We start from the raw sequence: 23,214 nt of genomic DNA on the forward strand, positions 1-23,214 counted from the left end.
GTTTTAAGATTCAGACTCAAACCAATATGTGATAATGAATTAAAGTTTAAAGTAATACCAGTATTGAAAATGAGGACATGTTGCGAGACATAATGGTCATAATAGTAACTCCATAGCAATTACAGAATTATCTCTTTTATTAAGATCAGAGACTAGTCCTTTAAATATGGGTGTTGTGAAAATGTCAGTGAGCTAGACATGAGTGTTTTCTATAGCTAAATGCTAACATCCTAATTGCGTTGAATTTATTGAAATAGCTGAAATCCAGCATTTTTGTCACATATCCAAAACATAGACCTGAAAACATAGAAATTCAAAATGGAAAATAAGAGAAATGATCTTGCTGAATCCCCCCCTCCATGCACACTGAAATTTCAAATGGTGTTTCTTTATTTGATTCTAAATGATGAGATTTTTCAGTAAATCATCTTTGCATTTCCTGTTCACAAGACTAGGAGTGCCTTATTTTTGAATGTAATTGAAGTTCTTATCCCTATTTTGATATTAGCCCTGGGACAGTACTGGGGGACTGCAGTTAGCTCTTCACATGTTACAGCAACACCATGAAAGTAGTGGTCAAAGGCCAGCATCCTAAATTATTTGGTGTCGTCAGTAAACTTGGCCACCTTGTTGCTTGCTCCCCACTCTAGATAATTTATGAACAACTTGAAAATTACTGGTCCTAAATCAGATTTGTTTGAAACCCCACTGATTACATCACCCAGTTGCAAGAACTGTCAGTTTATTCCTACTCTCTTCATATTGTTCTTTAACCAGCTACCAATCTATGAGGGGACTTCTAAGTTCCCATGACTTCTAAGTTTGCTCCTGTGTTTTGGGTGAGGGTCTGTGTCATAAGCTTTTTGAAATGTCCAGTATACAATGTCTACCAGATCAATCCACATGACACTGTCAAAGAACACTAAACAATTAGTGAGACAGGACTTTTTTTGCTTTATAAGACTCACTTTTTCCCTCCTAAAAAGTAAGGGGAAATGTGTGTGCATCTTATGGAGCGAATGCAGGCTGCACAGCTATCCCAGAAGCCAGAACAGCAAGATGGATTGCTGCTTTCACTGCGCAGCGATCCCTCTTGCTGTTCTGGCTTCTGAGATTCAGAATATTTTTTTTCTTGTTTTCCTCCTCCAAAAACTAGGTGCGTCTAGTGGTCTGGTGCGTCTTATAGAGTGAAAAATACGGTACTCTTGCAGAAGCCATGTTGATTCTTTTTCAGCAAGCCTTATCCTTCTGTATGCATGACAATTTTATCGTTGTTACTTTCCACCAATTTCCCTGGAACAGACAGTTTTCTGTCTCCCTTCTTGATCCCTTTAAAAATTTATGGTATTTTGGCTGCTTTTCAGTCTTCAGGTACAGACTGATTTTAGGGACAAGTTGCATATTTTTATTCCAAAGGCCATCAATTTCAAGTTCCAAGTGCTTCAAGAACTGTTGAGGGGATACCAGTTGGATCTCATGATTTGTTCATTTTTAATTTGTCAGTAAGACTTAAATTGTTATCTCCTGTCACAGCTATTTGCCTCAATTCTTCACGTTCCCTTCTTGAAAATGTTGGTCTCCATGTGGTTGTGAGCAGCTGTTGCAACAGTGATGTGGGATGAGCCCATGGAAAATCAGCTCCCACAATTCTGCTGTAATGTGTAAATTTATGCCATTAATGGTTCGATTGTGAGAACATTCTCTGTAACAACCGAAAGTGATAATATAAACTTATTACCACTTTTGGTTGTTACCGAGAATGTTCTCACAATTGAACCATTAATGATTATTTTGAGGTTTCGTTAGCAGGAGCAACTAAATCATTTGTTGCGAATATGTTACATATTGTAAAATGTAAAACCCCAAATACCTGGCATTTTGAAGACTCGTTGTAAAAGTTTAGAATTCCAGATTTGCAAATCCTATACACAGCACATTTTTAAAAAAAAATTCCCTCGCCCTCATTTTTAAAACACTTTTTTAAAAAAACAGTCATGTTGAAGTTGGAAGGCAATTCCTGTCCACATAGCCATTTAATGAGTTGTCTCCCTGAGACTAGATAAATATTTGAGAAAAAAGGTATGGTTACAGGTTTAGGTCTATACAGTAGAATTTTGGGCAGTGATCCTTTGCCCAGTTTTTTTATGCCTGATGATCTTAAACTTGCCTAACTATATGCGGAATTGGACATCTAGAGTTGTATGGCTGTTACTGTATAATTTGTCCCTCCCCCCTTTAAGAAAATGCTCTGTTGGTATGAGCTAATTTAGCCAATGGAATTTTATAGCAAATTACAAATGTTGTGGGTTTTCGCCTCCTGCTTGTCCTCTGTAGCAGAAACATGCTTTGCAGAAATGAAAACAATCTCCAGCTATCTTCAGGCATTTCTCAAAAATAGCATCACTACAGTTTGTCTGGCTGGGCCAGTTCCCTTACCACACACCTGGTGTATATCACTTTAAAAATAAATTATGCCTCATTAAATTACAATTAAATGAAATCATGATCGTTTGTTTTTCTTGAAGGAAGATGCTTTGCATATTGAAAGCCTAATTTGTTGCAGGTGAGAAAGAGCTGAACAGATTATTTAGCATCACTTTATTCTTTTTTTTGTAATCCCGATTATTGGTTAGTATTTGTATATACCATTTCAGAACTATATGAATATAAATGATAAGTGCTCTCATGATATTTTGTTTTACTGACTTCATTATCTATTTGCCATCGGTTATCAGCATAGTCTGTCAGTACAATCTATTTTCAACCTTGCAATGAAATAGATTTCACTTTTAAGACATTAATTTTGCATGGACAAAATAGTCACATTCAACTACATCCTAGTCTGAATCACTTTGGGGTTCTTCTGCACATCTCTCTTACTCTTGAAAATGTAACATGGGAAAGAGTTGAAAATAATAATAATAATAATAATAATAATAATAATAATAATAATAATAGGGAAATGCTTTGACAATGCTGAACTTCTTCTATAGTCTGGTTCCACTGGATCCTTTAGGGAAAGCGGGCCAGCATAGGATCCAGCAGATCATTTATAGTTCTGAGCAGCCCTGACCTTTCCTCCAAACACCCCATTTCAGGTGCTTATGCTGGCTAGCTCTGGAAGTAGCTCCCACTTGATTGAAGTGTATGATAAGCCTCTACTGCCACAGAGCCTTCCTCCATCAACAGTTCCTCTCCACTGGCATAGCCGATGGAGAGGGACTCACTGTTCATCCTATCACACACGAACAAGGTGACCACTCATATAGCTCTGCCTCCCGAGACTAATAAAAATTGAGGGATTTCTGTTCTGACTCATTACCAGGACTGTTAACTAGGATACCACTCTTCATACTTGTGTCCTGGCCTCCAAAATGCTGTAGGCTACTTAGCCCTGTAAGTCCAGAAAAGATGGGTGGTGGTATCGTGTGCCATAACGCTGTAGGATGCTGTCCTAGCTTGAGAAACATAGAAAAGCATAGTAAAGAAGAGGCTGCACATATATTTTCTCTTTCCCTATTGGCTTTAAAATACAAAAAAGCATACATAAGCAGTCATTGTTGAAAATATTGCCAGAAGGGAAGGTGTTGAGGATGGGAGTAGATTGCCCATGGAAGGGAGGATGAAGAACATTAGGAAAGCAGTGATTGGGTGTCTCTTGTCTATTTGCAAAGCGACTGTAGTTATTAACTAGGTATAGTGTGACTTTTTAGGAAGAAACTTTTCATAATTTTGTAGTAAGCTGGTAATCATCTGTTCTCCTAGGCATAGACATGAAGCGTATGGTAGCACAAGTTTCAAAGCAATATTTGAAATTACTTAGTAATCAGTAATATTTATATCCCAATTATTGTCAGGATGCTGTCAGTGGCTTTGAGCTGGTTGCCCAGGAAAGTATAAAGACATGGAAAAGTTTCTTACCGTCCTTTTTTATTTCGATCTTTACAGAGAGAGGCTATAGAACTCAGCCTCTTGGATAATGGCATTGTCCCGAGTGAATCCCCACCCCCCATCTCTCCCATTTCCTCATTCGTCATTCTCACTGTCTCCTCTACGGGTGCTGCTACATGCCCTCTGCCTTTGAGCTCTTTGCTCTCCTACTTTTAGGGCTCGCCAGGTTCTGGGAGATGGAGGGTCTGGGGTGCTTTCTAATGACAATGTGTCAGCTGGGTGTTGTCCCGGCTCTCCCATGATTTCCCAGCTTTTCTTCTCATCTGCCTCTGAGATGCTACCTCCCTCAAACCCCTGTTGTAAATCTATACAGTGGTACCTCTGGTTTCGAACTTAATTCATTCTGGAGGTCCGTTCTTAACCTGAAACCATTCTTAACCTGAGGTACCACTTTAACTAATGGAGCCTCCTGCTGCCGACGTGCCACTGGTGCACAATTTCTGTTCTCATTCTGGGGCAAAGTTCTTAACCTGAGGTACTGCTTCCAGGTTAGTGGAGTATGTAACCCAAAGTGTTACCACTGTACTATCTTCTTCTTCCTCTTGCCTGGAAGGGTCAGGATGGGGAGGGGGGTCTCCACCATTCCTCCTCTGCCCAGTCCCTGACAATTTCTTAGGAACATCTTATGTCCTATGCCCTTGCTAGCTTTCTGCGGGCCTAACTACATGCTATACAAATAACTGAACCTCTGGCTTCTTTCATGTAAAAAAAAAAGCTTGATGTATTTGATGAATATGGACATTGCCATATCTTGGCTTTCTAAATGAGGCAGCAAGCAATTTTCAAATTATTAATTTCTAAGATGAAGTATCTTGAGAATTTCTCATATTTGCAGCATTTTCTCCCATTAGAAAGAATTGACAGGTTTGCAGTGAATGAACTGTAACATCCAAACTCTGCCAAACATTTTTCTTCATAAGTCTCCTGTGCTGTTTAAATGTCTGAACTAAATTTACCAAACTTGGCAGATTCCTGAAGATGAACAGGGCTGCCAAGTGTTTCCAGCCTGAAGCAGTAAGAGTGAGAGCACTAATAGTTCTTAAAATAGTTTCAGGAGGCACCTGGCTATAATGGTAGCTTTACACTGACCCACCTGCCTCTTTGGCACCTCTTTGTTCAGGTTGATCTTAAATATATGATAGAATCTGAACAGAAATGCTCCTAAATAAACCACAGTCCCAAGAAAACAAGGTTTGTTTCTACAAAACATTCCCTGTGCTTTAACATCTTATGAAGGGTCTCAGCATTGCAACCTGGCTGGTTACAATAAACACATTTTTAAAAAGACTTGGCCTTTTTTTAATTTTTTGAACCAGGGATTGCTATCAGAGATTCTGCGTAAAGAAGAAGACCCTAGAACAGCTTCCCAGTCCCTCCTGGTAAATCTGAGGGCAATGCAGAATTTCCTCAACCTGCCTGAGACAGAACGAGATCGTATATATCAGGATGAGAGAGAGAGGAGTATGAACCCCAATGTGAGCATGGTGTCTTCAGCTGCCAGCAGTCCAAGTTCCTCCAGAACCCCCCAGGTAAGGTGCAACCCTATTATAATTGCTTTCACAATTGTCCCGTTATCCAGAAACAGACGGGCGGGCATCATTTGAGATGACCTGTTAGGATTTTCCCATCTGGTATTCAGTCCACTTGAGTGCTTCTTGGAACCTTGATTTTTTAGGGTTTGGAGTTGAGCTAACAGGATCATGTTATCTTCTGGCAATACTTTGTAGATGAAACTAGTTAGTATTTAATGCTGCAAATATAAAGAATGAGAATTCAATGAACTACATGAAAGAATTCAAATGCGGGGCAGGTTGCACACATCAACTGTGATTGAAAGCATCACAACACTGATGTGCATGTGGAGGCCCATGGAAATGAGGGTAACTCCAGTCTCTTCAGCGATAGAAAATGCTCCTCATACACATCTCCCCTGTATGCTTGAAGAGAACTAGGCAGTCACTGCATCCTCTGAACCGTGCTGTAGCCTGTGAGCATCATAGCTTTTCCATTAAGTGTCTATGATTTTACTCCATGATTGCCATACTGATTGGAATGTCATCCAGTTCTTCTTCTAACTAATGACAAGCCAGGATTTAAGCAGCCAGCAGAGGCCCTTTTTGAGATATAATGAAGGATTTGTTGAGGTGACTGCAACCAGCTGGTAGCAAAATGCATTTAGAAAATACAGCTCATCCAGAACACAACAGTTAGATCGTTTACTGTGATCGTTTACACAGCATTTGAGAGCTTTCACTGGGCTTTAGTTGTTTTCTGGGCATAATTCAAAGTGAAGATGGTTTAATATCCTAAATGACTAAAGGACTCTGTACACTTACATGAACCTGACAATGTGCTGAGATCATCACCAGAGCTTAGGTCGAACAACTAGGTCTTAATGCAGTAGTGTAGCTGGAGTGGGGGGGGGCACCCCTGGTGGCTCTTAACTTTGGGGGCCGCATGCTAGAGCCCAAAGTGGTGCGCTAGTCTAGGTACCCCAGAGCCTGGTGCACTGCTCCCCAAAGCAGAGGCTGGCTGAGAAGGACACAACTGGCATGTGCTGGCCCTGGTTCCAGTGAATTTTATCTGCATTAGGGAAATAGATTCCATCAATACGCTTGTTGAAGGCAGCCCTTTTCCTGTGGCCTTGTTGGCCTAATCTCCATGCCACATTGTGATCTACCTCTCTGCCGGCTTCACAGCAAGAGTGGAAGCATTTGGTTTCCAACAGTCCCTCTGCCAGAGAAAAATCGCCCCCTCCTCATTTCACTGATGCCTTGAGATCCTCATAGTATCTAACAGGAACAAGTTTCACAACTTTCAGGATGGTTTATAATTAAAAGAATATATATATGATCTCAGCGCCTCCCTGCCTCCCACAATCCATGCCGGAGCGAGAGCCAGGTACTGAGACAAAATGTGAGTGAAGCCCATTCGCCCTTGTCCCTGGGGGGAATTTGCAAGGATAATTACCCTCAATCATCATTGTTTTTCCTTTGCCAACGATCTCCCGCTGTTGTGGGTGCTGCTTTCCATTAAGGCAGAGCGGAACTGGAAGCCTAACTTCTGAGACCCTTCAATTGGTATTGTTATAATGAGGCTATTATTGGATTGTAATTGAAAACTAATAAAATTTATTATATGTGTGTGTATACACACACACACACAAAAAAAACTAGTATAATTGCTAAAAAAGCAGAGTGATTCTTTTTTAAAACAATCAGTTGTGTGTGTGTGTAATTGTAACTGTGAAAGGCCTGTGGCAATAAACAAAAAACATTTGCTTGTAGCTGGAAAGCTCTAGGATTAGTTCCCAGGCTGCCCTCCTTGGCAGAGCATACCACAGAGAAGGTGCCACACCTGTATTAGCTCTTTCACCTTAACACTGAAAAAGGGGGCACCCTTGAAGGGTCTCAGAAGTTGATCTTAACATCTAAGAATGTTCTTGTGCGAGTAAAGAGTCGATTGCATCCAAAGTAGCCAAGTGAAGGAGCTCCTTCTGCATTATCTGGAGGAGTGTACTGTATATAGAAGATGGCTCACCCAGGAAAAACATAATTTGTCAGCACTAGTAGTATACCTTAACTGAAACAGGGGGAAGTTATAAAGTGCTATAAAATACATATGTGATTTCTACCCAAGACTTGTCACTTAGAAGGGACATATTGATGCTAGGAGACTGCCTTCAAAAACAGCCAAAATGGGTAGACAAGAGAAAATGTATTACAAATTAACGGCAAATTTGTTCTGTGCCAAAGTTAATCCTATATACAAAATGTTGTTTCCATAGATACCAATCTGTGATATGATTTTGCAGTGTGGTGGGTAATCTGAGAATGTATCAAGAAATACAGTAAATACCCCCATTGTATTCCCTGTTGTTTTAGTTGTTATCCTTAGTTTGTAGCTTTACATTGATAAACTATTATTTTGAGATGTGTCCTTAATATTATGTGGCCTGTGCCAAACTAATCCAGTAAAAGAGTCCAGGGGTATTGAACATGAAAAGGTTTAGATGCTGCTTTCTTTATTCTGTGGTAAATTTATTTAGTTAATTTCTATATTCCACACATTCATTTAATTCTGTCATTTTTCTGTTTGAAGAAATGGCAACAAAACTTCCTGAAAACAGCATTTAAAAATTAACAATTATAAAAATACAAATCAAAAACTCATAAAGAAACAAAAGAAATAAAAAAGTTAAGTAGCAGCCCCAGCACACTCTTGTTTGCATATTGTGTGCCAGAATTTTTTCAAACACTAAGCTAAACTATGGCTTAGCACACACAAACTAATGTGCAGATTCTCTCAGAGTGAAGATCGTGGCCACTGTGCTCTTTGCCCAGTCCTGCTGCTGCTATCCTGCCCAGCACTAAGCCATGTTTGCTATCGTGTTGCAGCTGAATCTGTCCCCCAGACAAACCACATGCAACAAATGAAGAAGACTAGGTTTACAGCTCATGTAATGTACGGTAATCCCAAACCAAATCATGGCATAGCCCTGGGTAGCTGCAGTATTCACTCTGGGAACTCATTCAGGGCATGTGGAAACTGGGTCGCAGTCTCTGTCAGAAAGAGAAATAAATAAAACATATTTGTATTGTCTGTTGAAAACTGAGCAGAGACCGGAAACCAGGCAGTCCTCTTTCAGGAGTTCATTCTATAATCTTAGTGTCACAACAAAGAAGATTTGATCCCACCCACTTTACTGCTGATGGTGGAATTACAATTATACTTCCAAAATTGCATGCAACTCTAAACTGAAGGAACACATCTTGCATTTTTGTAGGCAATATAGGTCTACCTCTGTTGAGACCTTTCCCCTCTGCTTTGATCTTGCTGAGGAAGGAACTGCAGTTGCATACTTCACAAAAAGTCAGAACATTTCCCCCTCTCAGCTGCTCACTGCTGAGCAACTGATAGGTGGAAGAAGACCCAGGTAAAGGTAAAGGTAAAGGTACCCCTGCCCGAACGGGCCAGTCTTGACAGACTCTGGGGTTTGTGCGCCCATCTCACATCTATTGGCCGGGGGCCAGCGCTGTCCGGAGACACTTCCGGGTCACGTGGCCAGCGTGACAAAGCTGCATCTGGCGAGCCAGCGCAGCACACGGAACGCCGTTTACCTTCCCGCTGGTAAGCGGTACCTATTTATCTACTTGCACCCGGGGGTGCTTTCGAACTGCTAGGTTGGCAGGCGCTGGGACCGAGCAGCGGGAGCGCACCCCGCCGCGGGGATTCGAACCGCCGACCTTTCGATCGGCAAGCCCTAGGCGCTGAGGGCTGGATAAAATCTGGCTGTGTTCTGCATGTGGGCTGAGGGGAACATCTCTGGGTTAAACGTACTATTTATATTCAGTACCTCCCTGTATCAGGCTGTTTTAAGGTGCCAGCATGGGAGAAATGACATGACAGTCTTTTTCTATATACACGTTAGCTTAATTTAATGTTTCAGTTCCATAAAAAGCTTGCTAGATCAGTGTCCTAGATTGCTGCTGTGTGCAGATAACTGCTGTTAGATAGAATAGCCTGTACAATACAGTCATACCTCAGGTTGCGAACGCTGCGGGTTGCGTGTTTTCGAGTTATGGACGCACCGAACCCGGAAGTACTGGAACGGGTTATTTCTGGGTTCCAGCGCTTGCACATGCGCAGAAGACCAAATCGCGTCACGCGCATGCGCAGACGCGGCACTGGGGGTTGCGAACGTGCCTCCTGCACGGATCACGTTCTCAACCCAAGGTTCCACTATATAATCATTACTAGATACATAGGTTACTGGGCAGTTTCAGTGATGTATCTGACTTGTACTGTTGAAACTAGCAGCCATTCTGAACAGGTTTTCAGCTGGTTTCTGGTTTTAGGGTAATGACCTTTCCCCCTCCATTCCTAACTTCTAGTTCTCTCTCTGATGGCTTAGTAAGTGGAAGTGCCAATATTCTCTGTTTATTGTCCTTCATTTGTCCCAGAAGTTGATTGGAAGTCATTCAATTAAAAGGAGTGCACTGGAATATGCAGAACTGCAATATGAGTTTAGGAGACCAAGGGCAGCACACCACACATACTGTGAAGCCTGGTGTTATGAATTTTTGTTCATTCTCACTGATTTCCTAGGTGAAATTAGGTAACTATCTGGGCAGCATAATGATGGGAAACCATACATACTCAAATGACATACATATAGCTTTAATAAAGGATGAGAGAGACTTGAGGGAGTGCATTAAATTGAGTAATAATTTATTATTTAGAGACCTCTATGCATTTACTCATTTTTTCTGGAAGAATTGGCTCTTCCTCCAAGGTATGCAGTTTTATGGGGAGAAAAAGCAAAAGTCCAAATACTCATGTATGTATTATATTGTATTTTCTGGCTAGCCCCATCAAGTGACTGCCTGGGATTTAATTCTTCTGCTATATAACCTTTCAGTTTTTTGGTATATGTGCTTCTATGTGTGTTGAGAGCGAGCGAGCGAGCTCTGTGTGTGAAGAGAGGGGGGGAGGGAGGGAGAGGGAGAGAGGACTGTGAACGTCCTATAGGAATGCACTGCAATTATTTCCAATCACAATTAACCTGATTAGAATAATGGACAGGAAGTGTCCCTCTGTAGCTAATGCAGTTTGGCATCAGCTGACTGAAATCCTTTGATAATTTCTGCACAGATGGCTGGGCTGAAAGCAGCACTTTTTTAATTATTATTTTCATGGTCTCTCGGTAGGCCAAAACCTCGACACCGACAACAGACCTCCCCATTAAGGTGGACGGAGCCAACATCAACATCACAGCTGCCATTTATGACGAGATCCAACAGGAGATGAAAAGGGCCAAGGTGTCTCAGGCTCTGTTTGCCAAAGTGGCTGCCAATAAAAGTCAGGTGAGTAGAGGGTTCTTTTTGAAAGAGCAGAGAAAGCTTCAAGGTTGAAATTGGACCCACCCCTCCCTCCATCATTAAAGTATATCAGTTGCAGCATTAGTAACAACATCAATGATCCCTGGAGAATCCATTGCACTTTGTCTTTTTGCTCCTAAATAATTTCTTTCTGCCTCTTTAAAGTGAATGGATAGCAAAGACAAATCAGATTATCTTCCTTTAACTGAAAAGTAAAAAAAAAAAAAGAAACAGGGCTATAAACTGCTTCCCTGTCCTCCACCTGGTTCAGTAAATCAAGAACCCCTGAAATGATAGTGTTGTACACATTTAACAGATTTGATTCTTTAACAGTTGTTTGATTCCTTAAACAATTGTCTTATGGGAAGCCAACAAATACCACAGATTGATTGATCACTGTATTCCTTGTAGTTTAAAAAAATATGAAATGGAAGCATTATAAAATGCTGAAAGTAATTCTGTTATCATCATTCACAGAAATACTGAATATATTCTAATGTGTTACATGGATTTGTATATGAGGAGGATCCAAATCTTTCTCACACTCATTTTCTTCCTCCTCTTCTAAATCATCATGTCTCCTGTTGCACCACTTGTTTTCAGTGCAGCCTGTGGGCTAATGCTCACAGAAAAGGCAAGAGCCCAGGCACAATATGAAATATATAAAAGGAAAATGCCATGGAGCCCTCTTACACTGTTAAATGAATAAAAATCTCATGTACCACATGGCAAAATATAATGAGACTGGAGCTGTTAAACGAATAAAGCTGTTAAAAGCATAATGCCACTTGGCACAACTACTGTGCATTTAACGGTTTTCCACTGTGTAATAAATGACATATGTGGTAAAAGTGCAGTAAATATAAAAACTGCACACAATTGATTTTGCAAACGTGCCCTTCATCCTTGCCGGCATACAAATACCAAATACCAAAGATGTGTGTGCAGTGCGGCCAAGGCTGGATATTCCTTAATCAGGACCCTTTTAGGACAAACTGAATTACCAGGCTCTTTCTGAGGTTTGGCTCCAAAATGCCTGAAAGCTTCCTGTCATTTTACACAGAAGAGTCTTGAAATAGAAAGACTGTGAGCCACCCAAAATAATTTGGGTGGCTCACTAGCTTCCGTCTGTGCCAATTCGAATGTAGAAATTCCAAAGGAGCCGGCCACCATCTACTCTCTAGAGCTAGAATGCATTAAACGTTCTTGCTGTGAGCATATAGAAACTCCAGATAGAGGGGAAAAAAGCAGGAAGGGTTTAAAATGTGTGAAAGTGACATTTGCTGTGGCTGTGCCCAGTAATACTTCATGCATAAGCATTTTTGAGCATGTGCTCCTTTTGTTTCACAAGTCTAGTAGGTAGCACTGATTACTCTGTGATGCCTTAATATTAACTGTTATACTGAAGGCACTTGGACTTTCTGTTTACAGTAGGTATAGGAAATTTGGTCAGCGCTGGTGACCACATCAAAAAAATATACTATGAGCTTGAAGTTGCTATTTAGTATAATTTGCATATCATGTGTAGATTTTCATGAACATTTTCAAACCATAGCTGGTTGCCATGGTGCCTTTATTGTACAACTTGAGTTCTGGGGAGGCTAAGACAGAGTTTGAGAACCAGTGGCACTTCCACTTTCTTACAGGGTCATCATCAGCATTCATCTGTTAGTATAAAGTTTGTAACAACCATATATGGGTGAGAGAAATATTAATCTCTGGAAAATTGATAAGATCCAACTTAACACAGAAGCATGTCTAAAAGTACCTAGTAAGCCTCTAAATAAATTCCTACTGAGAGCCAGAATTCATAAGTACATAAGAACAGTCCTGGTGGATCAGAATGTGGTCTATCACGTCCAATATCCTATTTTCAAACATGAGCAGCTGGATGCCCTAAGGGCACCAATAGGACCAGTGACTAGTAGCAACTGCCATGGTAACACACTAACTATATGGCCAGTCACTCTACCCAATTTTCTCACCAAACCAATTCTTGAGCAAAGCAGTTTTAAAACAATAGCTCCATATGGTGCTTCCACAGAGGGCCTGTAAGCACTCAATCCAGACCATCTGATTTTGAGGGCTACACATGTCCTGTTCCTTCCAGATTCCATAGAAGATAGGAACCAAAGCAAGTGTTCTTCACTGCATCACATTTTGATTTTTTTTCAGAGCCAAAGTTAGTATTTGTTCTGGTACTTATCCCAAGATAATTACATAAAAGAAAAAGAATCACATAGAGCAGCAGTGGGGAACTGGTTCCGGAATGCAGGCTAGGCGCTGTGGTCTAAACCACTGAGCTTCTTGGGCTTGCTGATCAGAAGGTTGGCGGTTCAAATCTGTGTGATGGGGTGAGCTGCTGTTGCTTTGTCCCAGCTCCTGCCAACCTAGCAGTTTGAAAGCATACCAGTCCGAGCAGATAAATAGGTACCACTGCGGCAGGAAGGTAAATGGCGTTTCTGTGTGCTCTGGCACGGTGTCCCGTTGCGCCAGAAGCAGTTTAGTCATGCTGGCCACATGACCCGGAAAGCTGTCTGTGGACAAACGCCAGCTCCCTCGGCCTGAAGCAAGATAAGTGCTGTACCCCATAGATGCCTTTGACTGGACTTAACTTTCCAGGGGTCCTTTACCATACCTAGGTATCTATCTTTCCCACCATCTGTAGGCATGGCTGCCCATCTGTCTATCACATTATATCACATGACTTGTTCCTTCCCACATGTTTTGAAATTAAACCGTGTAGGATGTATGGTACTTTGAAGCCCAGATAATAAGCTGATGGTTTGGGCTTCACAGCACCACACAGGGTTCTATGAAAGCACTGGTGATGTCTACATGTATTCAACTCTTTCTCATTTTTGCCAGACATGCAGGGGCATGTGCAAATGGGAGGCCATGAGATAGGACTGAAATGCACGTTCTGCTTCCCCTCTGGGTTATAACAGGACAACAATAAAGGTCTACCACCAGCTTGCGTGTGGCCACCATATGTTGCCTGGTGCAGAGCACATTGGGGGCTGATGCAAGGGGAGGAGGGGTCCAAGTGCGTGGCCGGAGGTGGGTGCATAGCCTTCTCTTCTGGCCACACATTTCCTGGCAGGAAGCCAGGCACTCTCCCGGCCAATCAGGAGGTAAGACTTGGGCAGGTACTGGGACTGTCGCTTTCCTTTGAAGGGGTGCGGCGCCTGATGCCCAGCCTTCTGTCCTGCATGGATCTGATTGTCACTGGATCACCTGCCTTCTTGCCCCTTTTATATTTGTATGTGTGCTTCAGCCTGATGGTGAGCAAGCTGAACTGTGTATGGGCATTGCTATGGATTACTCAGTTGCTGTATTTGGGGCCAAGGGGGAGTTTTGCCTGCAGACAGATTGACCCATCTACAGGTTTTTGCCTGCCTCATAGCAAACACCACAACTTGGGCATTTAAGGCATTGGGTAGTATCCTTTTAACACCCGGGTACCCTGTTAAAGTGGCAGAGCTGTCTGGGAGCCCAAACAGCGGGCCATAGCATCCCTTCCGTGAAGAGGCACTGGCAGGAAAGTCACATTTGACCCATGTCCAGGGGCAGCCTTCATACCAGGGTCCACCCATCCCGGGTTCAACCTGCAGGTAGTTTGGTTGAAGGTGGATGCTTATCCAGTGCCTTTTGCCACTGGCTTACATATGAAATCAATAAATTTGTGGCCTATTTTAACCCAGCCAATGGTCTCCTGTGCCTTGTTTCTACTGTCACTCCCCATTGGTACACAGTGTTCCATATGTGCCTGGGTCATGCAAATGGTTTGTTCCTTTCTAATTCAGGACATGGCTGGATTTTAGCTGCACTGTATGCATATTTCATGTACAGAAGATATGAGGATAAAGCAGGGAGGGGGAGCCACAGCTGACTTTCAAAAATTGTGCTATAGCTTCAGAGGATTCTCATAACTTGCCATATTTCAAAAATCTGGACACAACGGTTGTTGAGTTTTTTTTGCAAAATCTCAAAAAATAAAGGATAGGAAAAAGAGAGTTTTTGAGCTATTTTTAATGAAATTTGCCCAAATCTACACTTCCGACATGGACTGCTGTGCATCTGGATTTTCCTGGACATTTCAAGCAATTTTTGCCTGGAAGCTTTTTAAGAGGGCCAAATACCAGCTATGTCTGGGAAATTCTAGATGTATGGCAACCCTACTCATTTACATGTTGATAGACTCATCAAGTGTGCAGTTCCTTCTCAATGTCAGCTACTGCTCTTGCCCTCAAAGAGTCTATCCACTAAATCACAGTGTGATGAAAACTTAAAATGGCCAGTCTCTTATGATGATTCATATCATGTGGCTATGGCTGTCATCTACATCCTTAACTAGAACAAGAAGATAAAGCAAAGAATTCAAGGAATAGTTCGGCAAAACTGGTGATTAAACTCCCACAAACATTACGGTAGAGAATGTTGCAGTTCAAAGGTAATAGGAATAATAGAGCAAAGCCAGCTTGTCAAGGTTTCATTAAGCTTCATGGCAGAACTTGCCATTATAGCCAGTTTTCTAGCCATTCAGGTTTCTTCACTGGCTTATTTTAAATAATAATCAGCTTTATTTTAATCAAGATTATTTTAATCAAGAAAAGAACAAGTTCAGAAACCTGGCTCATTTTCTACTGCTGTAGATTCCCAATCGCATGAAGAGAGTTAATCACTACTGAACATTTGTTTTAAAGACCTTTGCATGGGTACAATTAGAAAGTAATCTTTATGTGGTTAATAGCATGATTCTAGTCTCTTTAAAAACATACATCACACATTGCCTTTTTTGTCACAGATGCTGACATTTTCTGCACTGAAGATGTGGGTGAGGAAATATCCTTTTACATATATTTGAGTAGAGATTTTTTTGAATCATTTTCACTAAAATCTCTTCATTTGCCTACTCACGTATTTGCTGGTATCCCTGCAAAATGTCAGTGCAGATACATTCAACTCCTTAAAAAAATAAGAATATGAAATGAACCAAGCTGCTGCTCAAGGCCAGTTAATTGACTTAGGTTGCAATCCTAACTCCACTTATTTCTTTTTAAAATTATACCCTGTTTTTCACCAAAGTGCCTTGTAACAATAAAATATAAAATATGCAAAATTTAAAACATTAATTAAATCTCTAAAATTTAACATCTCAATAATGTAAAATCTCATTTTTCTTTTTCTTTTTAAATGTAGAACCATCTGAAAAGCTTTCAGGGGGCAAAAGCCTCCTGACCAGGCCATTGAAACTCAGTAGGAATGTTGGCTAACTTTCTGTGAGAGGGAGTTCTATAGCAGGGGTTGGCAAGGTTTACCTTGCCTGGGCCGGTTCACTCCAGTGGAGATCCCTCTGTGGGCCGGATCGTGCGCGCGCCTGCAATTTCCGGCATCTGCGCAGACGCGATTTTCGGCACCACGGAAGCGAGTCCCCATGCCGTGCTGGTTTAGCGCATCGCGCGGGGGACTCGTCAAGCAGGTGGCTCAGTTCAGGGGCGGCTCGGGGGCCGCTTAAACAATCCCTGTTGGCCCCTTGTGGCTCATGGGCCTTAGGTTGCCGACCCCTGTTCTATAGCACAACTCCTTGCTGACATGAGTTGTGATTCTGGCCCATAGGGAACCACTATTATTGCTCCCCTGACAATCTCATTGATTGAATTGGGGTGTACAGGATGAATTGGTTGTTAAGGTATCCTGGGCCCAAGTGATTTGTGGCTCTGTACACTAGTATAAGAACCTTAAACCTGGCTTGGTAGCAGACAGGAAACCATTGCAGGCCTTCCGACACTACTGTCATGTGTTGGTGTTTGGTTCTCTGGAAGTAAGTGCCATTAAATTTATTAGGAGTTATTTTTGAGTAGACATGGTTAGGGTTAAGACACTTTCTTCCATGTAGATGTCAGTGCTTGAGCGGTGGTAAGTATAATTTCAATATAAATTACCCTGGGCAGCTTATTCCCTGCTTCCATTATGAACATTAATACATGGATAGAACATTGTCAGTGGTCTTAAAATCAATGCCCTTCAGCTTTCTAATAACACAGCAGTTACTGTAATAAAATCTAGCTTTCTTCCAATAATTCTAGTCTCAATGTGTTTGAACATACAAACTTCAAATCATTTCTGTATCTCTCTTGTGCTACTTACATTAATATGTGAAATATATATTTTATCTAGAGGCATTTGTGATTCATATGAGCATCCTGATCAATGCAGGTTTTACACCTGTCTTTCAAACACCTCCTCTGCTGTCTGCTCCACTTGGTCAAAATTTGGTGTGAAAAAGCGGTCAACCTAGCAGAGCACTTTTAGGATTCATGTGCTGAACAGTGTCCTTGAACCACCCGTCCTTTTTGTCTCAGTCTTTTTGGTGTCACTGGCAAAGTTTTGTGTGTTTTCTCTTTGATGCCTCCACAAATGCAGGAAGAGATACCTTTTATCGCTCCTCTTGCCTGAGTTCAGCAGAAAGACTTGGGTGGGGAGGTCTGTGTTAATGCTCACTGCATTACCTTTCCCAGCCCTGGATACTGGATCAAAGCAGGCATGACTTGTAGTCCTCAGCAGCATTTGAAGCAATGCCCTCACCTCACCAGATTTTTGGCAACCCCTGTTTTGTGTTGTTGAAGAGCCTTCTGGCTCACTACACTTTAGCTGAAAGCAACGCACTGAGTTTCATCTACACCCACCCACAAAAATTTACCTTGCTTGGCTGATGCTTCAGGGCATAGCAGTGTATCCTCACAACCAAACAAGCTTAAGTAAAAAAAATATGGTACTTCTCACAAAGAAGTACCCACACAAGAAGAAGCAAAAGGAAACTTTTGCACCATGCGTTTAATTCAAAAAGCAGGAAATCCCCATAAGCTAATATTGGGACTGTGAACTATCGAGAGTTGATGAGAGCTGTGTGGGTTTGCCTGGATAACAATGGCATTTCCAGGACACAGAAAATGAATGTCTGGATATGCCCTAATACATAATGAATAAGCCTACAAGGCAAGTGTACCTGATCCTATTCTGTTCACATGGAATATTTTGTGGAGCTTCTGGATGTATGAATCCTTTTAACAACCGCTTTGATAGCTTTTTTTGGTGGGCCGCTACTGCTGACCTAAATACGACAGAAGTAAAAAGGTCAGCTGGCTAAACAGGATCAATGATAAATATGGGAATGAGCTGCATTTCTTTCTTCATCTACCTCCCTTTTCCTCTAGGGGGTTCCTTGTACATCATGCCTGAAATGCTTTTGTTTATTGAGCAGCCAAAAGTTTAGTTACCCTGCAGATTCTTTTGCTTTTTGCCCTGGGAAATACATTTGATTGGAGTTAGAGAAGTTTTAAAGTAGGACATCTATATGATACTTCCAAATTGCTAATGCTAATGCATCCACATTATTTAATACAGTTTAAGAGACTTGGTAGCATTCTTTATACAAATCTGCAGGATTGCATGCAAAACAGAATTACAAACTGAATTCCTTGCTACCATCACTACAGCCTTTCTTTACTGTACAGTCATACCTTGGGATAAATACGCTTCAGGATAAGTGTTTTCAGGTTGCGCTCTGTGGCGACCCGGAAGTAACGGAGTGTGTTACTTCCGGGTTTTGCCGCATGTGCAGACGGTCAAAATGACGTCACACGCATGCGCGGAAGCTGTGAAACACGACCCACGCAGACGCGTCTTACGGTCTGTTCAGGATGCGAACGGGGCTCCGGAACGGATCCCGATTGCATCCCGAGGTACCACTGTACAAGAGTCATAGCTCTTTATTTGTGACAATTGTCTTTTTCTTTCCTTAGAATATTTGAATGAGATCATGGAGTCAGATTTTGCTATCCGCTGTTTTATTGTGTTTACATTAGTGAACCCTGTTACACAATGTCATTGTAATAAAAAACATATATATATTGTAAACATTAAAACAGATTTCATATGACATGCTAGAACCCACACCCAACCTGTCATGATGGTTGATTATCCTTGCATCCCACTCTTTCTTAGGAAGGCTCAGAGAACCTTCAGTGGGTTTCTCAATGGTCTCCCACCCAGACACTGATTACAACTGCCCCTGCTTTCGCTCCGGCATCAGATGTTTTGTAATTTGATTCTACCCACTAAAAACCAGCCTGAATTAGGATGATTTAAAAATAGTGCTTCAGTATGTAGTAGATTAATCTGTCAATCATCTAATTAAATAATTCAATAAATTATTTGATTAGAAAGGGGTAAGCCTATTTTAAAAAATCATGCAGCCTATTTAATTTTTTTTCAAGACTATTTTTAAAAAATAAATATAAAAATTGTGAGTTCTAGGCACTATCTTAGAAAAGAAATAGGGCAATCCTAAAGGGGGTCAGAGAGCAGGGGATCCACTGCTGCACCTGAAGGGGTGCCAATTTGCACTGGCCAGGGTGGAAGGGATCAGATTTTCCTTTCCTTTTTCACTACACCAGATCCAGTATGACATAGCAGAGAGGTCTCAGGTTTGAGCCACTTGGTTTTTGGGCGGGAGGTGTCTGTGGGGCTAGTATCCTGCAGATCCTGCCCCAACCTTGACCCCAAACTCCCCATTTCAAGGCTTGACACTTCTTATAGGAGAACCACTAGCAGGACAAGCAGCTGCTGCAACTCCTTTCCATTAGGCCAGGGAAGATGACATAATGCGTCTAGGGGTAGAGGAATTAGGGGTTAGGCGTACACTCAAATCCTCCATTTTCTCATATGCAGGAGTGCCTATTCTAACGTGAAACATGTGAAGCATCTAAAAAAATGTTTTCTCCTGTTCAAAACTTGTTTTTACTTGTGGGCAAATTTTATACAGATTTGATGGATGAATGGTTCATATGAGTTTTAATCAGTTAGGGTGGCGATACGATGCACACTTGGGAATAAATCCCATTGAATGTAGTAGGTCTTCTGCACAGGCCTGGACTGTAAGATTTCTTTAATCAGATGACCGTCCTTTAATCAGGTGACAATGCCTCCAAAAGAAGCTTAGGTTTATACGTGGTGAGCGTTCAGAAGAAAAATATTGTTAGGAACGTGCTTTGTGTTTGTTTTGGAGGTCATAGTAGGTCCTTGGAAAGGAAGCCGTTTCAGGGATGTTGTTTCAAGAAGTTGTAAGCCAAAGGAAGCAGAAAGCCTGTCTGGATACTGGAAGGCTATCCCAACCTAGGAACATTGATAGCTGGCGAACCAGCCTAAGCTGGGACTAAGAACAGCTAGCTACAGAAGCCACTTGAGACTCCAGTAACTAGTTGGAATCCAGGAGTATACCCAGACTACAAACCTGTTCCTTCACAGAGAGGCAACCTATCCCAGGACGGGCTGTGAGCCTAATTCCTGGACCCAGGAACCATCAGTCTACAGCACTTCTTTCTTATCAGGATACAGCTCAGTTTATTAGCCCCACATGACAGACACATGGCAATAGAGCACACCCTTTACAGCAATCTTGAAGTTTGTTACTGGACTTATTTGCATAGGAGAGATGGTGAGTGACGCAACTGGGCCACTAAGGGATCAAGAATGTTTAAGAGTGGGATGTCTAATAAAGCCTCTCCTCCTCCCAGGAGGGGAGGAGTTGTGAGCGGGAGACGATTCCCGTGTCATGCAGGGGGCGCTCCACGCCCCTCCCCGGTTGGGCACCCAATAGGGAAGCTCGGCGGGGGCGTGGCTTGCTGCTCAAACACAGCCGCGCCAGCCATCCCCACCATTGCACACACATTTTCTTCGAGTCACCCACCCTCCACTCCCTTTAGATTAGCTGTTCCTGAGACTTTGCTATGGACCTCTGGTTGGTCGCCCTGTTTAACCAGGGGGCCTGGTAGGAGTTTTTTCCAATTGGCTAAATTGGCCCGGCATCTTGGTTTTTTTCGCCTATCTCGTAGCAACCATCACAACTTTCGTGGCATTTGGCGGTTAGGCATTGGAATGTGTTGTTGCTGTTTCAGGGGGCAAGGTGTGGCTATCGCCTTCCCCGACAATTTTGGGTATTCCGCTAAAGGAATCCGGCGGTCGTGGATCCTGTCCGATGCCCGTGTGGCGGGGGGCCATGGCACGACCCTCGGTGACATCAGGAGAGAGCCTATAGTTGGATTAGCACCAACAGGCTCCCCCTTCTGGTGGCTAACCCCTCCTCAGACTCACCCCTCTTCGAGTGGGTGGAGTCTAATGTTCCGTGGTCCAATGCCTAAGCCAATACCTTCTCACATGCTGTAATCAATAAAGTTGTGGCCTTTACCTTACCCATTAACCTTACATTCTGTGTCCACGTGTCTTTATTCCCCAAGCAGGGATCGGGTCCTCGAATCACAACAACCTAATTCTATATACAGTAACCTGTCTTCCCTAAAACAATGTCACCAGGAACATTAGCCAAAAGTCTGAAATCAACATGAATTGCCTCCATTCCAGAGAAATTCTGTACTGTATCAGCATTTCTTGCATGGAAGCAATTCTCTTGGAATGCTCAATAAAACACACATGGACTCCCTCTGCTATCACCTCCCTGAATAACCCCCCCCCCCAACTTGAGGGTTTAAACAAAAAGAAAAAAAAAAGAAAAGGGAGATTTATTTATTAATAATTCATGAGTTCTCATCGAACATGCACGAAGCAACGGTGCTATTCAATAGAGAATACTGTCATCTGTCACTGTTTTATTTGACATTTACACTTTTTTTTTTGCTTGGTACTGCAAAACTTTCTTGGATGGCACGCTAAGATTATTTAAATAGAAAACAACAACAGCAGCAGCAGAGTGTGCACACTTTCTTACCTGGTGGTTTCTGTTTCTTTGGGCATTGTGTATGTTGATTCGATGGGACTTGTGGTAGCATAGGGTTCTCTCAAATATTAGCCACGTTGAAAGCTAAAATCTGTTGTTCAGTGGAGCTGTATATATAGTCCTGAATGGATGAGTGAAAGACAGTTTGGGTAAATAGATGGAGGGCGAGGACAACAGTGACTAAAAGATTTGTTGTAGATAAGTGTACAAGTAGGCTGTGAAACAGAGAGAAAACAAGTAATAGCTGTTGTGAAAGAAACTGACACAAATGAATTGCCAGTGCTGATGCCAAATAAATATTTATAAATGGCATCAGAGGGAGGCCCAGTAGTATAAAATTGCAAGCATGAAGAGGGCATTTAGCACAATGACATTACGGAGTTAGGAAGGCTTAGCAATTTCTTGCTAATATTAGACTCATGAAAATCTTTCTGCTCTGTAGGTTAGTTATTATTTATAAAAATCGCAGAACCAGCTGATACATTCATAAGCTAATTATTGTAGCAGCTGGGTATACATGGTGCAATATGTCTGAGGCTGTGAAGTATCACAGATTTCTTGGGACCTGCTGTGGTGTGTGTGCCATAGGAGGCTAGATCCCTTAATCTGATCAGCCAAGCAAAGAGTTTCTGGGGAAACTGGATTAATATTTCCCTAAATAACAGGAATGTGATTCACCTTCAGAACTGAGCTCTGCTAAACATGCCATTAGCTTACGTCCACTGGGGAATTGAGACGTTCTCAGGTGTCCTAAGGGTGGGATCTTTGCCTGGTAGCTTCCCTTGCCAGAAATTAATTTGGTTTGCTCATATCTGCACACATGGTCACACTGCAGTCTAGTTTTCTCCTTAATAGCTCTACGGTCAAGACCTTGCAAGTTGGTTGGCAAATTGAGCACTATGCTTCCTAAAGACTAATGGCAGAGAGCACATAGACCATAATGAGGCCTATAGTGTCAGGCTAAGTGACTGTAATGAGTGCAGATTATAGCAGTGCTTATCAATCAAATGCAGCTGACTGTTGTGTGAGACATTCCAAGATCACAAGCAAAAATGGTAGCAGTAAGTTGTCACGGGTCTCTTTTCAAATGGAGCCTTCTCTTAATATAACTGCCTGCTCTGACAGATCAGTAGGTCTTTGGGTTTAGATCACTCAGAACGTTGACTTTGAACAGGTGTGGGATTTTACTTACCCTTTAAAAAGTTTCTTTAAGGATGTAAGTCTCTCTTACAGTTTCCCTTGGGAAGTTTTAACCATACCTGCTTTAAACATTTGAAAGTGTGCAGTTGGAGACTTACTCTGATCAGTAAAATGGATGGAGAAATAGCAGCTTCTCCCCCCACCACAGATGGTTTATTTTACATTTCAAAAATTATTTCCTTCGTACTGCGGAACCCCTGAGAAAACACTTTAGAGCCGAGGATTTTGTTCTTGTTTGTTTGTTTTAAATTGTTATTAAAGAGGTACACAGGATTTGGGGGTGTGGGCAAGAGAATATTGGTGGAAAATCAGCCATCACCTGATTCTACGGTTAGCAACATACCAACTAAAAGACCAAATGCAGATATTTATTCCAAGCAAATAATT

At 41.9% G+C, this 23,214-nt stretch overlaps 1 protein-coding gene across 2 annotated transcripts in view; it reads left to right on the forward strand.

The window, feature by feature from the left end:
* Positions 1–23,214, forward strand: part of SATB2 (SATB homeobox 2) — a 118,426-nt gene that overhangs the window by 72,262 nt on the left and 22,950 nt on the right. The window contains exons 8-9 of one of the 2 annotated variants that reach the window (XM_081167009.1): positions 5,268–5,480; positions 10,662–10,817. In XM_081167009.1, the coding sequence (XP_081023135.1) occupies positions 5,268–5,480; positions 10,662–10,817 (369 nt within the window). The remainder of the gene's footprint in view (positions 1–5,267; positions 5,481–10,661; positions 10,818–23,214) is intronic. The other variant, XM_081167010.1, reaches the window with a different exon arrangement.

The sequence above is a fragment of the Podarcis bocagei genome (assembly GCF_964188305.1).
Source record: "Podarcis bocagei genome assembly, chromosome: 1".
NCBI classification, from domain to species: Eukaryota; Metazoa; Chordata; class Lepidosauria; order Squamata; family Lacertidae; genus Podarcis; species Podarcis bocagei.